This window comes from Lupinus angustifolius, chromosome LG11 (assembly GCF_001865875.1).
Source record: "Lupinus angustifolius cultivar Tanjil chromosome LG11, LupAngTanjil_v1.0, whole genome shotgun sequence".
NCBI lineage: Eukaryota > Viridiplantae > Streptophyta > Magnoliopsida > Fabales > Fabaceae > Lupinus > Lupinus angustifolius.
Window position 1 is genome coordinate 29708162 of NC_032019.1, and position 13303 is coordinate 29721464.

The 13303-nt window shown below is 33.7% G+C and overlaps 2 protein-coding genes across 2 annotated transcripts; one reads left to right on the top strand and one right to left on the bottom strand.

Annotated features, from left to right (window-relative positions):
• On the top strand, positions 4802–8655 carry LOC109359387 (WPP domain-associated protein). Its single transcript, XM_019604032.1, has 4 exons — positions 4802–7717; positions 7812–7938; positions 8111–8212; positions 8391–8655. Exons 1-4 carry the CDS (start codon positions 4986–4988, stop codon positions 8463–8465), a joined length of 3036 nt encoding a protein of 1011 aa, XP_019459577.1. The 5' UTR covers positions 4802–4985; the 3' UTR covers positions 8466–8655.
• LOC109359413 (tyrosine-specific transport protein-like) lies at positions 9404–12996 on the bottom strand. The gene is made up of 8 exons (XM_019604060.1): positions 12805–12996; positions 12477–12705; positions 11345–11738; positions 10852–10989; positions 10616–10775; positions 10233–10380; positions 9849–9965; positions 9404–9732 (listed from the first exon to the last, which is right to left on the bottom strand). The coding sequence occupies exons 1-8, from the start codon at positions 12945–12947 to the stop codon at positions 9538–9540; spliced, it is 1524 nt and encodes a 507-aa protein (XP_019459605.1). The 5' UTR covers positions 12948–12996; the 3' UTR covers positions 9404–9537.

Below are 13303 nucleotides of genomic sequence, written 5' to 3' on the forward strand. Positions count from 1 at the left end.
AAAGAATCCTTCAAATATACTAGAGAGAAGGTTTCTTTATAATCAATGTCTTCTTTCTGAGTGAAGCCTTTAACAACTAGACGAGCTTTATATTTGTCAATATTACCCTTCGAATCCCTCTTGGTTTTAAATATCCATTTGCAACCAATAGGTTTCGCACCTTCAGGTAATTTGACAAGATCCCAAACGTCATTATCATGCATAGACTTCATTTCATTCTTCATGGCATCGATCCACTTTTGAGAGTTAGAACTTTTCATAGCTAGACAGAATTTCAATGGATCATCTTCTGTTAACCCGATGTCATCCTCATGTTCTTGAAGAAATACAATATAATCATCATGAATTGCACTTTTCCTCTCTAGTGGATCTCCTTAATGACACTTCTACTTCTTGAGGTTGTTGAATTTGTTCTATAGGTACTTGAGGGAGAACCTCATTGTTGTCTTGTTCAAGAATATTGTCAAGAACAATATTCTGAATATTATCTTCTATTACCAAAGTTGTTCCTTGAATGTTAATAGGCACAAGAACTTGTTCACCATTAGTGACAGATTCTTCCTCAAAGACAACATTCCTTATATTCTCTTCCTCCCAAAATCAACTTCCTCAAGAAATCTTACATTTGCCGTCTCAAAAAAATTCTTAAAGTGATATCATAAAATTTATAGCCCCGAGAGCGTTCAGCATAGCCAACAAAATAGCAGCTAACAGTTCTTGAGTCCAGTTTCCTTTCGTGCAGCCTATAAGGTTGCGCCTCAGTTGGAAAACCCTAAATGTGCAATTGTTTTAAGCTTGGTATTTTATTACTCTAAAGCTTATATGAGGTTTTATTAACCGTTTTACGTGACATCTTATTAAGGATGCAAACTGTGGTCTTTAAAACTTTCCCCCAAAGAGACTCTGGCAAAGAAGAATGACTAATCATATTTCTCACCATATCCTTAAGAGTTCGTTTAATCGTTCAACAACACTCTTCATGCTAGGTTTTCCTGACATAGTGTATTGCAGAACAATTCCACATTCTATAAGGAAAAACACGAATAACCCTTTCATAACATCCTTATTGTTCTTTTTTTTCTTATTTTGAGAGGTCATATATAGTTAAGTGAGCACTTTCAGTCTTATCTATCTGTAATCTCTCTTCTTCTTGCACATAGTCCTTCTGAGTGTTATAACTCACTTTAAATTTCCCAAAGTGTGCAGGAAGCGAGATTAAAACCAAGTATACGAACAAATCATCACTAAACTCTAACTTAAGGGACTTGAGTTTTGATGCGAGATTAAACATCTCCATAATGTACTCTCTTATATTCCATTTGCCTTTATACTTAATGAAGATGAGTTTAGCCAAGAAGCTATTCGTCTCCGCCTTTTCATTTTTGGAAAAGTATGGTTTTATTCCTTCAAGGAACTTCCTTGCACTCTAATCCTGAGAAATAGAGCCCCAGATCGCTTCTAGAATAGAGCGTTTCATGATCATTAGACACATTCGGTTAGAGTGTTCCAATTTCTTATTTTTAACTTCATCGAGGATTTCTAGAGTAGAAATGAATTTCTCCACCTGAAGTGCCAGATCTAAATCCATACAGCCGAGAATAATTTCTACGGCTTCCTTATAGACCTTAAAGTTTGTCCCATTCATCAATGAGATGTTCTTAATTTGAGCAGAAATAGTTGTAACACTAGTAAAAGAACAAAATAAATTACAATCATTCTTGCAATTAAAGTCACATTCAACTTTAATACTTTAATTGAAATGTTGATAGGACACATCACAAGTTACCTAGCACAATATTAATATCCAGTCTTTGGACAAAAATATTAATTTGTAAGTGGTACACACAATGTAGTAATCAAACATTGATAATTAGTCCTGCCAAACAATAAATATTTCTTTGGACCGACTTATTATTCACACAGAAAGCCATATGATTATCACATATTTATTCCTACAAGTATGTTTGTAATTTGGGCCAAATTGTAATCTTCCTTTGGGCCGATCACTATTCGCATAAAATGCAAACATATAATTGGCTTGATATTTCATATCAATCACTAATGAAACTATTGTTCATAATGGTCAACATTGATCATAACACATGTCAAATAATAATCACATGTTCACCATAACATGTGTGTATATAATCCGGCCAAATAATAATACTCTTTTGGGCTGATTAATACTCGCATGGATACATATACGCACTAGCATTTGACATTTATTATGAATAATTCACAGAAAATATATCACTTTGGTGACTTCTTGTTTAATAGGTTCACTTAAAATGTCAAACAATTTTATTTTCTAAAAGAAAATCCATTTAGTTGAGTTTGATTCAATATAACCTTAATCCAAAACATATATTATTTATATCCACATATAAATACATATATTCATTATAGCCTATTGGTAGCATTACATCATTCTCATCACAAAGACTACATTTCAAATTCCACTTATTGCCCTTTTAAATTTTCCATAAAAAGATATTATCATTTTATACATGACTAAATATGGCAGGAAACATTGTCCAAATGAAAATAGTGCTTCAACAATAGCAACACCTTAATAATGCAACCAGTCACCACTCAGTGCAACAAACCATAAGTATTGCAACTATTTAAACAAATAAATCAGGTAATATACATAAAACAAGATATATTCACATAATAGACTCATCACAAGGTACCTAACACAATATAAATTTCTAGTCTTTGGACATATAAATTATTTTGTAAGTGACACTCTCAACGTAATGATCAAATATTAACACTTATATATGAAACAATAGTCTTTCTTTGGACCGACTATTATTCATATGAAAAAAACTTTATACTGTTACAAATTTATCATCACAAGTATGTTATAATTTGACCAAATTGTATCTTCCTTTGGGTCAAACACAATTCGCATAAATAATCTCTTAGTAATTTGTATTATGAATCAATTTCCACAATAAAGATTACTTTGACAACATATTGCATCGATTAATTCAAGAATAATTACCAGACAAAAGGAAAACAAGATGAGTCCATTATAAAAAAATTATGATCTTGAAATTAAAACCTTTAAATTTGATATCTTTTATGATTAACAAATCTAATCCAATAATATAATTCCAAATCAAAAAAGAGATATGACATATATATCAACACATAAAAATGGATGCAATCTTAATCAAATACAAAGTAGATCTAGAGTGAAAAGCATAAAAAGATATATGCAAATCATTATCAAAAACTCCAAATCGAGTATGATCATGTATATCTTAAAACATAAATGTAACAATATATATATACACTTCCACACATAACATAGTAAAGTATATATAATTTTAAGCATTACCCATAACCATTATATATATACGTTAACTTTAATCAGTAATTTCAGACATCACAGCAACCTCAAACTAGAAATAATTAGATACGTATATTTTAATTCGCAATATATACAAGGTCATGAATTCCATATTTTATATGTATAAAAGAAAACACGACTTAACTCATATATACCTTGTACATATACTTCATCAAATTGCAAAATTGTAAAGTAACAAAAGTCAATGTCCAACTGTAAGGCATTAGTGCACATATAATATACATATTGCATAACAAAGTCAAAGAAGTTAATGCAATGTTCATGCACATATCTGAATATATACTTCAACACATGTGGCAATGATTCATAATACAAATTACTCATAATTCAAATAAGCGGAAGCGGATAAATGTTATTCTTATTATTCCTAAATACCCAAATTTCATAACCAATAACGAAAGCATAAAAAAACCACAAATTTAAAAGTTAGGGTTCATAAAAAATACGGGGAAAATCATCTTTAATGGAACACCATAAAATTCAGAACATAAAGCTCTCATACCACTCGTTAGATATTTTCTAATGATTGGTGAAGTACCAATCCTAGGATCTTGAATATCTTATTCTCATACATAATATATAACAAGGATACAAAGTCATACCCGAATCCATGAATCCATGTTCTCTGATCTACTCTTTTGATATATACTTTGAAAGAGTTTTGGTATGATGATCTTCCTCAACCAAATCATTAATTCCTTTTGGAACCTTCGTTTTCTCTGTGATGAGCACATGTGAAAACTAATTGTGATTTAGTGTCTTAATGACCGTAACCGTTCCTTATGTGTTAACTTATAGGGTTGTCATTATCCTCTATAGGTCAACGTTTGGGTATCCACTCATTAAGCTCATATATGTTATTAGTTATACTTGTCATTAATTAGATCACTTGTTTTATAACAAAAAAATAAATGACTAATATAATTGTATTAAATATATGATACCCACATTAATTAGAAATTATGAATTTCTAACCCGTTACACTTTAGAATCTAAATTCTAAAGTGCGTGATTCTAGACCAAGGTATGATGTCGTTTCATTGGTTAAGTATAAAAATCTCAATCATTTATCACAGCAAATGTTTTAGATTTGATGTAGCAAAATGTACATCAGAGGGGTGTAACAAAAATATGCTACCATTGATTAATTAAAGATATATTTTTTTTTATAAAAAAACTCTTGCAAACCCTTGGGTGAGAATAAAAATGCTGCAAGCATACAACAGAAAAGCTTCAAGCAAAAGTAAAAATGTACGAAGCCTAAAATTCAATAGCTTCAAGCAAAAATGAAAATGCTTTTCTAGCCTTATGTACTCAAGAAAATCTATAACTATACTACTAGAGCCACACAACTACAAATATTTCTAAACACACATATGAAGCTCCTTAAATAATGCCTATAAACATGCTTACTTTGTAAAGTCCCTGAAAGGGTCACCCAAGTTGCAATTCCCACTTTTAGTGGATATTTTAGATCTTATTCACATTCATTTGACTTACTCAAAGTTTCTGAATTCTTAACTCTATTTTATGAAATTTATTAGAGCATTTATCACCCCTTTTTATTGTTGAATAAGGCAGAGTTGTGTATTTTCTTTGAGAAATGGATGAGATTTTTGGATATATGGATGGAGGACTTGAAGTATCTTTGGCAGACTCCACCATGATGTGGATAGTGCACTATGCCATGAATAAAGCACAAGAAAGGATGAAGACGAAAACCGGAGTCATTGAGCGCTTGAATGAAATATCAAAGTTCTATGAGTTAGCAGTGATGCAACTTGAAGGTTGTCTCAGCTTTGTTCATGCTGAGACTGAAAGCAGGATTCTTGAAAGCAAACATGAAGATGTTCTTACTGACTTGCGAGAAATAAAAGATCGCCTTCAATGGCGTCTAAAGGAATGCGAATTGGCTATATCGGAGAAAGATAGAGAGTTGTCTGAGAGATTAGAGAATGAGTTGAATCTAAGGCATGCTTTGGAGTTGAAAGAAGGGGAATTAGTTTCTTTGGGTGAAAGTCATCACAATGTTGAGAACGATCAAACGCAAGAAAATGAGCATGGTGATGGTGATTTCGGCGAGTTGAAGACTAGTGTGGATCAGCAAATGCTGAATATTAGACAAAGACTTGAACCACAACATGACATGGTAGGCGAGGTGCTACGAAATGGCATTGGAAGGAAAAAGGTTGAAGAGATGGGTTCGGACATTGACATATTAAAGCAAACTATGGATCTTGCTTTTGGTAAGATGCAAAGTACTCTTCTCTTGTGTGAGATGGGACCAAAAGAGAGGCAATGGAAGTTAACAATTGAAAAAGATATCATGTGTATTTTAATTAAGAGTTTCATGAGGGAGTTTGAAGAGAATATTGAAGCCGAAATGAGAGAAGATGAAAACCATGTTCTCAAATGTTGTCAGGAGCATTGGACACAAGTGATGAATGAGGTCACATGTATGCAACATGAACTTGCCACTTTCCATGAACTATGTCCTGAAGATTCTGACTGTTCAGCACTTTCTTCCCCGAGAAAGTCTTCGGGCCTTTCTTCACCAACAAAGATTTCAGCTGAAGAAGGTAGTCATGACAAACATTTCTTCTCTAACAGTTCCTTCCAAAAGGTGGAAGAGGTAGATAAGAAGGAAAAGTCACCAAATGAGGAAGAGAATGAAGACGGAAGCAACTATGTTTCTAAGTTGATAAAGAATCACGAGTCTATTATTCGCCAAAAGAGTGACCAACTAAAATTGAGTAAACATGGAATATCACAAGAGAAAAAGGGACAATCCTCGAAGATACGAAAGGAACTACATAGCCTAAAAGAAAAAATTCACTCTGTTACTGACAGATTGGAAAATCTTATAAATTGGAATGCTAAAGTGAGTGAATCTCTTTTTAACAAAAGACTTACTCATGAGAAGGAAACACTTCCTAGTAGTAAGTTATCAGAAGTATATGAGAATGATACAGTCAGAAAAGATGTTGATACTTGGAGAAGTGCCTGGGAGAAGTTAAATGGAGTCACTAATGCCGGAAATGAAGTACCGGATAAACTCAAGGTGTTAAATATTGAAAAGAAATTTAACAGCACAAAGCGAAGTTCGACATCAGAAGACATGTATGGTTCTATAGAATTTGATAATAAATCCAACAATTTTGACATAGAGATGCTAATACAGGAGCAGGTGTATAAATACTACTTAAGGGAAGTACTCAATCAATGGAATGAGAGCATTGAAAGATATATCATTGAAAGGAAGATCAGTGATGACATATATTTGATTGTGTTCTCTGAGTCAGCTAAGGAAATTTGTTCTAATAAAGAATTTGACTTAGCCAAGTGCAAGGGTGCTGAATCTGAAGAACATTGTTTACAATACTCAGCTTCTAGTAACCAAGTTGATGAAATAGAGAGAAGCATAAAAGAGGATATATGCATGCTTATCTTTAGAAAAACTGTTATGGAATTCAACAAAAAGATGATAGATTTCAATGCTGACAATATAGTAAGAGAAGAGATATACCATATTGTCTTTGCAGAAACATTGAAAGATTTTGCTAATATTGCAAATTCTGCTTCTACGGAGCATAGGGAGAGCGACATTCATGCAAACTTTCTTGACCAAGTACAATTTATGATCATAGAAAATCTTGTGAAGGAAGATATATGTATGGTTGTATTCAAAGCAATGGTTAAGGAATGGAATTTGGAGTTAGACAACTATTACTTGGAGAACTTCATCAAGGAGAAGATACAAAAAGTAATTATGGCTGAGACATTGAGTGATGCTTTTCTCTTGTGCATGGAAGTTGCATCATCATCATTATCGGTTCAAGACAACAATAATACTACGGAAGATAACCGCTCGAATGCGAGGTTAAATCAAGTTCAGATAGAAGAGAACTTGACCATTATATTGTTAGAGTCTTTACTTGGATGTTTTGAAGCAGAGGAAAATCTGATGCTAAGTGCCAAATCTGAGATCAACGAACACAGCAAGACACTAGACTTAGGTTCGGAACGTGGCGACCTACACGAGCATGAAATATTCGAAGATTTGATAACCGGGGAGGAACAGACTTTCTCTTCACTAACCAGCAAGGTAGAAAATGTCTTGCAACAATTAGGTATAAGCAAGGCACTTCTAAGGGAGTTAGGCACCAGCTTAGGCCACAGACTACGTGGCTCGGAAAGCTTTCATAATCAAATGTCTACAGATGAGAAATGGCAAATGGAAATGTCTTCTGTTTTCTTGCCTCTTTTGAATATTTCACAAATGTTTAAAGAATTTGAGGGAATGGTATGCCAGAAGTTTGAGATGATGGCAGTAAGGTATTTAATATCACAACTCATTAACCAATATTTTTCATATGCATACCATATACCTCATGATTTTCCTTATATTTTCCCAAAAATATTCATACAGGCTAGAAAATATGAAGATTTTTTTGGATTCAGTTATTGAGTTAGTTGATTGCTTGAGAAGCAAGGACTTTCTTTACCAGAAGGCCTTTACTAGAAGGTGCCAGAATCTCCAAATAGCTGAAGCTGAGGTATATAGCTAATCTCACACCCTCCATATTTTTTATTGTCACAGCTAAATAAACAAAGGTAACACAATTCATTTTTATAGTACTCCTTTTTAAAATTTGTGGTTAGTCCTACCCTTCTTGGAAAAGATAATCATTTTTATAAGTGCTCAACTAAAACTGTACTGAAATATAGGTTGATCTTCTTGGTGATCAAGTGGATGCACTACTGACATTACTTGAGAAGATATATGTAACCCTTCATCAGTTTGCACCACATTTGAAGCAGTGCTTTGAGGTGAGAAGTTTAATTTTCCGGTTAAGAAAAAAAGCAACAATCAATCTTTATCCCCCTAGGGGTGTCGGCTACATGGGTCGAACGAAGACACCATAATGCTCTATCAAAATATCATGCTCTAAGATTTTATCAACTTAATGCACCATAATTCACCTTTTATTGTTCTAATATTCAACAGGTCTCTAACATTTTGGAGTTAATAAGAAAACAACTGTTCAGTGGAGCTGTTCAAGCTTCAAATGTAGTGACTTAGATGTGTTTAATTGTACTTTCTCCCTATTTCTTTTTGAAATAAGGAATAATGTTCATAAAAAAAATGTGTCAAAGTAAGTAATAATTTTTATTTTTAAATAGCTCCAATTTTGTTTGCTTTCTTTCTGTGGTTCAATAGTATGTGCAAGTCAAAGAAAAAGAAAATAGAAAACTTTAAGATCTTCATTTTACTACATCTCATGCTTCATTATACTTTTATCTATTGTCTTTTTATGAAAGCATTTAGATATAGAAAATGATCGGAATTGAAAGTCTATTCATGTTCCTGAAGAATATATGATATTTGTAGCAAAAGTCAATTCATGTTCCTAAAAAACATATCACATTATAATATATCTATTTGGTTTATACAAGTACGGCTTTTGCATAAAAAGAGTAACAGAAAATATCCTGCTACATTAACTATAGATTTGTGATACAGTTCTTGAAGAACTATGTTGTAAATAAAATCTTGATAAGACATTCATTTTCTTATAGTAAATTCTGAACAATGAAAAAATTGAGAAATATAAGCTACCTTTTATGCTTCTTATAAAGCCTTTTATTTATAAAGTAAACACAGTGATATGCTGCTTTATCAAATATGAAATATGTTAAAATTTACAAGTACCTTATATTTCAATATGAAGACATGCAGATTTATGAACAAAATTACAGATTAAAAGTAGTTAATAACTTTACATTCATCATGAATAAAAAATAAATCATAGCATAACCACATATTTGATCAAGGCATCAAGTTGTACAGACTTTCCTGCCAGGTAGAATGCAGTGAGCAAGTTCTATATTTTTCCAAAGACAAATCTTCTCTTTCCTTCAAATTCATCATTGACATCATACACCATTCTGACCTGAACCAGACTCTCCTTTAGGATCCGTTTGCGAGTTGAATTTTAGAGGGGAATACATGAAAATGGAGGACTTCATAACCATGAAATACACCTGTGAGCCTTCCCTTTCCCTCCAAAAATAAACTTGCGAACACACTCTTAAACTGCAAAGCATATTTGTTCAGAATTTTTTATAGATGATTAGAGAAGATAAAGGTATATTTATGAGTATAGTGCTAGTATATCTTGCAGGATTTGCTCCACCACAATGCTACATGCAAATAGTCCAACCACAATAAGTGCTGGCATAGCATTTGATAATTGCTTTTTATCTGAAAGCTCAGGTTCTCTGTTGTGCATAGCCCATGCCATTGCTGGTGGGAGAACCCCATATAGCACTGTCATGCAATAACCTCCCTAGTTCACAATAAAGCATCATCAACAACAAAAAGCACAATTGAAATGTTTTAGGTGATTTAACAAGAATATACTTAATTTTTGGGCCATCATACTAAGAAAAGACCTCAACTTACAGCAATATCTGTGGCAGCAGAGAATGCATTTGGAAATGTTGTTGAGACAACCAGAGAAGGTACAACTACCATTGTAACAGCCATGGTGTTCATTTTATTCCTGCCCCACCAATTTCCCTGTCCAGGAGATTTTTTTCAAAGTTACCATAAAGTGATATTGATTATGTTGTTCATTGAGTTTTGTCTTTCTGGGGATGGTAGATGTATGTAATCTTATCCCTGCAAGCGGAGAAACTGTTTCCAGGATTTGGAGTCATAGTTTCATGGTCACTAAGCAACAACCTTACTATTACGCAAAGTGCACACTCTTTCTAATTTTATAAGACCAAAAACCAATAAATGGAAACTGATAGGAAATTATAAAGGTACATAATTCACTTATACCTTTTGTGTTGAAAGGGTATCCCAAGTTAGGTTTCTTAGTTGCTCCTTAAAAAACTCTGAGAATCCCAGAAGGGTACCAATAAGTGATGTGCCAACTGCTAAAAGTGAGAAGGTGCCAACCATAAGTGAAACACCACTCCAATTTGCCCTAAACCATTGGCATTTATGAAATTATAGTTATATGATGTGTGACATAATTGTATAAATATTTCAGAAGAAATTTGAGGAAACTTGCATAAATCCTTTATACTCATAATCTATTATCTGAGAGTAGTACTATGAGTGCAATTTCCTCTAGGATTCCAAAAATTGTCTATAACTTCATAGTTAAACATCATCATTAACAAAAATGTCCTCAAACTATTCTGCATCAGCTGAATTACCTATATAACAACTCAACCGGATCAATTACTTGATCAGCTTCAGCAGCTAAACCAAGTGCAATTGCATCCCAGAAAACCAATGCCACCAGTGGCACAAGACTACCTAAGAAAATCGAAGCTTTTATCCGATGAAGATCGCCTTCCAAATAAGCACAAAGAACTGCAAGATTTTGAAAGAAAGAAATCAAGCAAAAGTACTAGTGGAAAACATGATAATAAAATTTTCTCATTTTTACCTGGTGCTAGATCATGGTACACTAGAGAAAAAATAATCACAGGAATTGTTGGTGGAACCTTTCCCCAGTCACTGTTTCCTCCAACTCCAGACCATCCCCCAAAGACAACAGCCATTACCTCAATAGCCAATAATAGACCTGCAAACAAGAATCTACATATTGTTATAGTCAAAATGTTAACGGTCTGTTTGCGAGTTGAGATTTGAAGAGAAAGGAAGAGAAAGAGAAGACTTTCGAGTTATCTCACAAGTGTATATTATGGCTCGCAAGCTTTCCCCTCCAAAATTCAACTCGCAAACAGACTCTAAAAACAAAGTCACCAAATATTTGGTAAACTCTGGTCAAGTTTTTCACAATGCCTATAAACGAAGGTCAATGAAAGGCTTTTGCCCATCACAATATATTGCAGAATGTTAATAACAATTCACAAGCATCATACTAGGATGCACCAGGTTTATGCTACAATTCCTCCATAAGTCAAATACTCAAGTACCAATCATGGAAGATGTTAGATACTGGTTGACTTGATCGACGGCGCGAGTTCCGCCAATGAAGACAAGAATTGTGAAGGCTGCAGTGAATAGAGAGCCTGAAACTGCTGCTGGAAAGTTGATCAAATTGAAAAGGATCTCCCCTGACTTGGAACTATAGGCAACCATGGAACTATAGCCCAAGAAAACATAAGCAGTGGTTGCTAATGTTCCACCAAAGTCCCCAAGTGTTTCTTGGGCCATGGTTCTGATAGAAATGACCTCTAACTCTTTGTCTTCTTTCACTTTCTTTCCTCTTTTCTTCATTAAAGCCACATTGATTTCAACTAGCAAAAGTGCTTCAATGAGGAGAAAAAACCAACACACTATCACTGATATAGAACTTGGAAGAAATCCCTGCAATTATACACAAAGTGTGTTGGACAATGGACATGTTACCATGCAAAAATAAAGCTTAATTATGCTTTTAGTCCCTCAAACTCGACTAGATTTTAGTTTCAATCTGTAAAAAAAATTTTGGCTGATCCTCATCCTTAAATATTCCAAACTATTGGTTTTAATCTCAGTCGTCAAATAACATGACTTAATACGACCATTGTGGTGTGTCATACTAATTGTTGTTGTGGTGGTCGTAGTAGTGCTGATATGTCATCACTTGAGCGATGACAAAGATTGAAACCAAATTTTGAGATATTTAAGAATCAATACCTGTCAAAAAAAAGTTAACTAAATCAAAAATTGTGAGAAAACATAATTAAGCTAAAAAACAGGGACTGAAATTACGATGATGCGATCACAATATTGTGATTATAGTGACTATCTAAATTATGGTATGACACTGAATCATAATGATATAGTTGCACCACGTCGCATTTGGGCTGCATCATTTGGGTCATTTGGGTCACATCAGACCACATCGGATTGCATGAAGCCGTGTTCACACTGCAATGGTCGCAGTCCGCATGACAATGGTCATAAACTCATAATGAGCAATTATAGTACCACAAACCATGACAACAATAGTAACCGCAAGTGTAATTTAAAACAATGCAGAAAACAATACTTGAATACAATCAGCTGTTCCTTTATACTTCAAGAGTATAGAGTTGAGAGAAGAATAAAGGGAGAACATACAGCAGGGTAGGCTTTCTTTGGAAGTGCAAGAATCCCAGAACCAATACAAGTACCAATAACAAGAGCAACTGCACCAAAAACAGTACCCTTCTTCTTCTCAGCTACTTTGCTAGTATTTTTGCTCAATTGAGAGAAACATTTCTGGGTCTTTATAGCATAAAGCCTCCTTTTGATAACTGATTTATGTTGTTGTTGGTTGAAGCAACACAAATATGTGTAATAGCTACTCCTGGTAGGAGTTGGAACTCATTATATAACATGAGAGAATAAAAATTCAGGCTTAGAAGACAAATATGAGAGAATAAAAATGTGGTGAATTATGTCATACTTTGTTATTTTGAATCCAATTGTTGTTGCATTCCTTAGTGGATTTCTTGCCCATGATGGATTTGGTTCTGCATGTCTTAGGATTTTGTGATGCAAGGTGGAAGATGGAGTAATGCATAGTGAATCCATTAGAAAATGTGACATATGGCTAAGGTGGAACAATTATATGGTCTCCAAATATCTTGGAAATGGTCCCCATGGTAGATTGTGAATGGTGGCTAAAAGTAATGGACATTAATGGTAGCCATTTAAAGATATAATACAACAAAGGAATCTTCTATGTCATTTTCATGGTTGGCAATTTTGGAGGTGAGTTAGATTTTGGAGACTAATGAAATGAATCACAAAATAAGAAAGTCATTGTAAGATAGGAAGCCTTCCTTCTCTTTCAATTATTTTTCTACAAAATTCAACTCATTGCAAATCTGAGCATTAGGAATGTTTGAAATTGGCCCCTGATATTTCAATATGTTTGCTGGGGCTCCAACTTGACTTGAAAA

Excerpts from the sequence above, each read along its gene's own strand:
- LOC109359387 (XM_019604032.1), top strand. The coding sequence starts at position 4,986 with ATGGATGAGATTTTTGGATATATGGATGGAGGACTTGAAGTATCTTTG. Across the intron at positions 7,718-7,811 it reads TTTGAGATGATGGCAGTAAG|GCTAGAAAATATGAAGATTT; the intron begins GTATTTAATATC and ends ATATTCATACAG. Across the intron at positions 8,213-8,390 it reads ATTTGAAGCAGTGCTTTGAG|GTCTCTAACATTTTGGAGTT; the intron begins GTGAGAAGTTTA and ends AATATTCAACAG.
- LOC109359413 (XM_019604060.1), bottom strand. The coding sequence starts at position 12,947 with ATGTCACATTTTCTAATGGATTCACTATGCATTACTCCATCTTCCACC. Across the intron at positions 12,706-12,804 it reads ATTGGATTCAAAATAACAAA|GAGTAGCTATTACACATATT; the intron begins GTATGACATAAT and ends AACTCCTACCAG. Across the intron at positions 9,733-9,848 it reads CTGCTGCCACAGATATTGCT|GGAGGTTATTGCATGACAGT; the intron begins GTAAGTTGAGGT and ends ATTGTGAACTAG.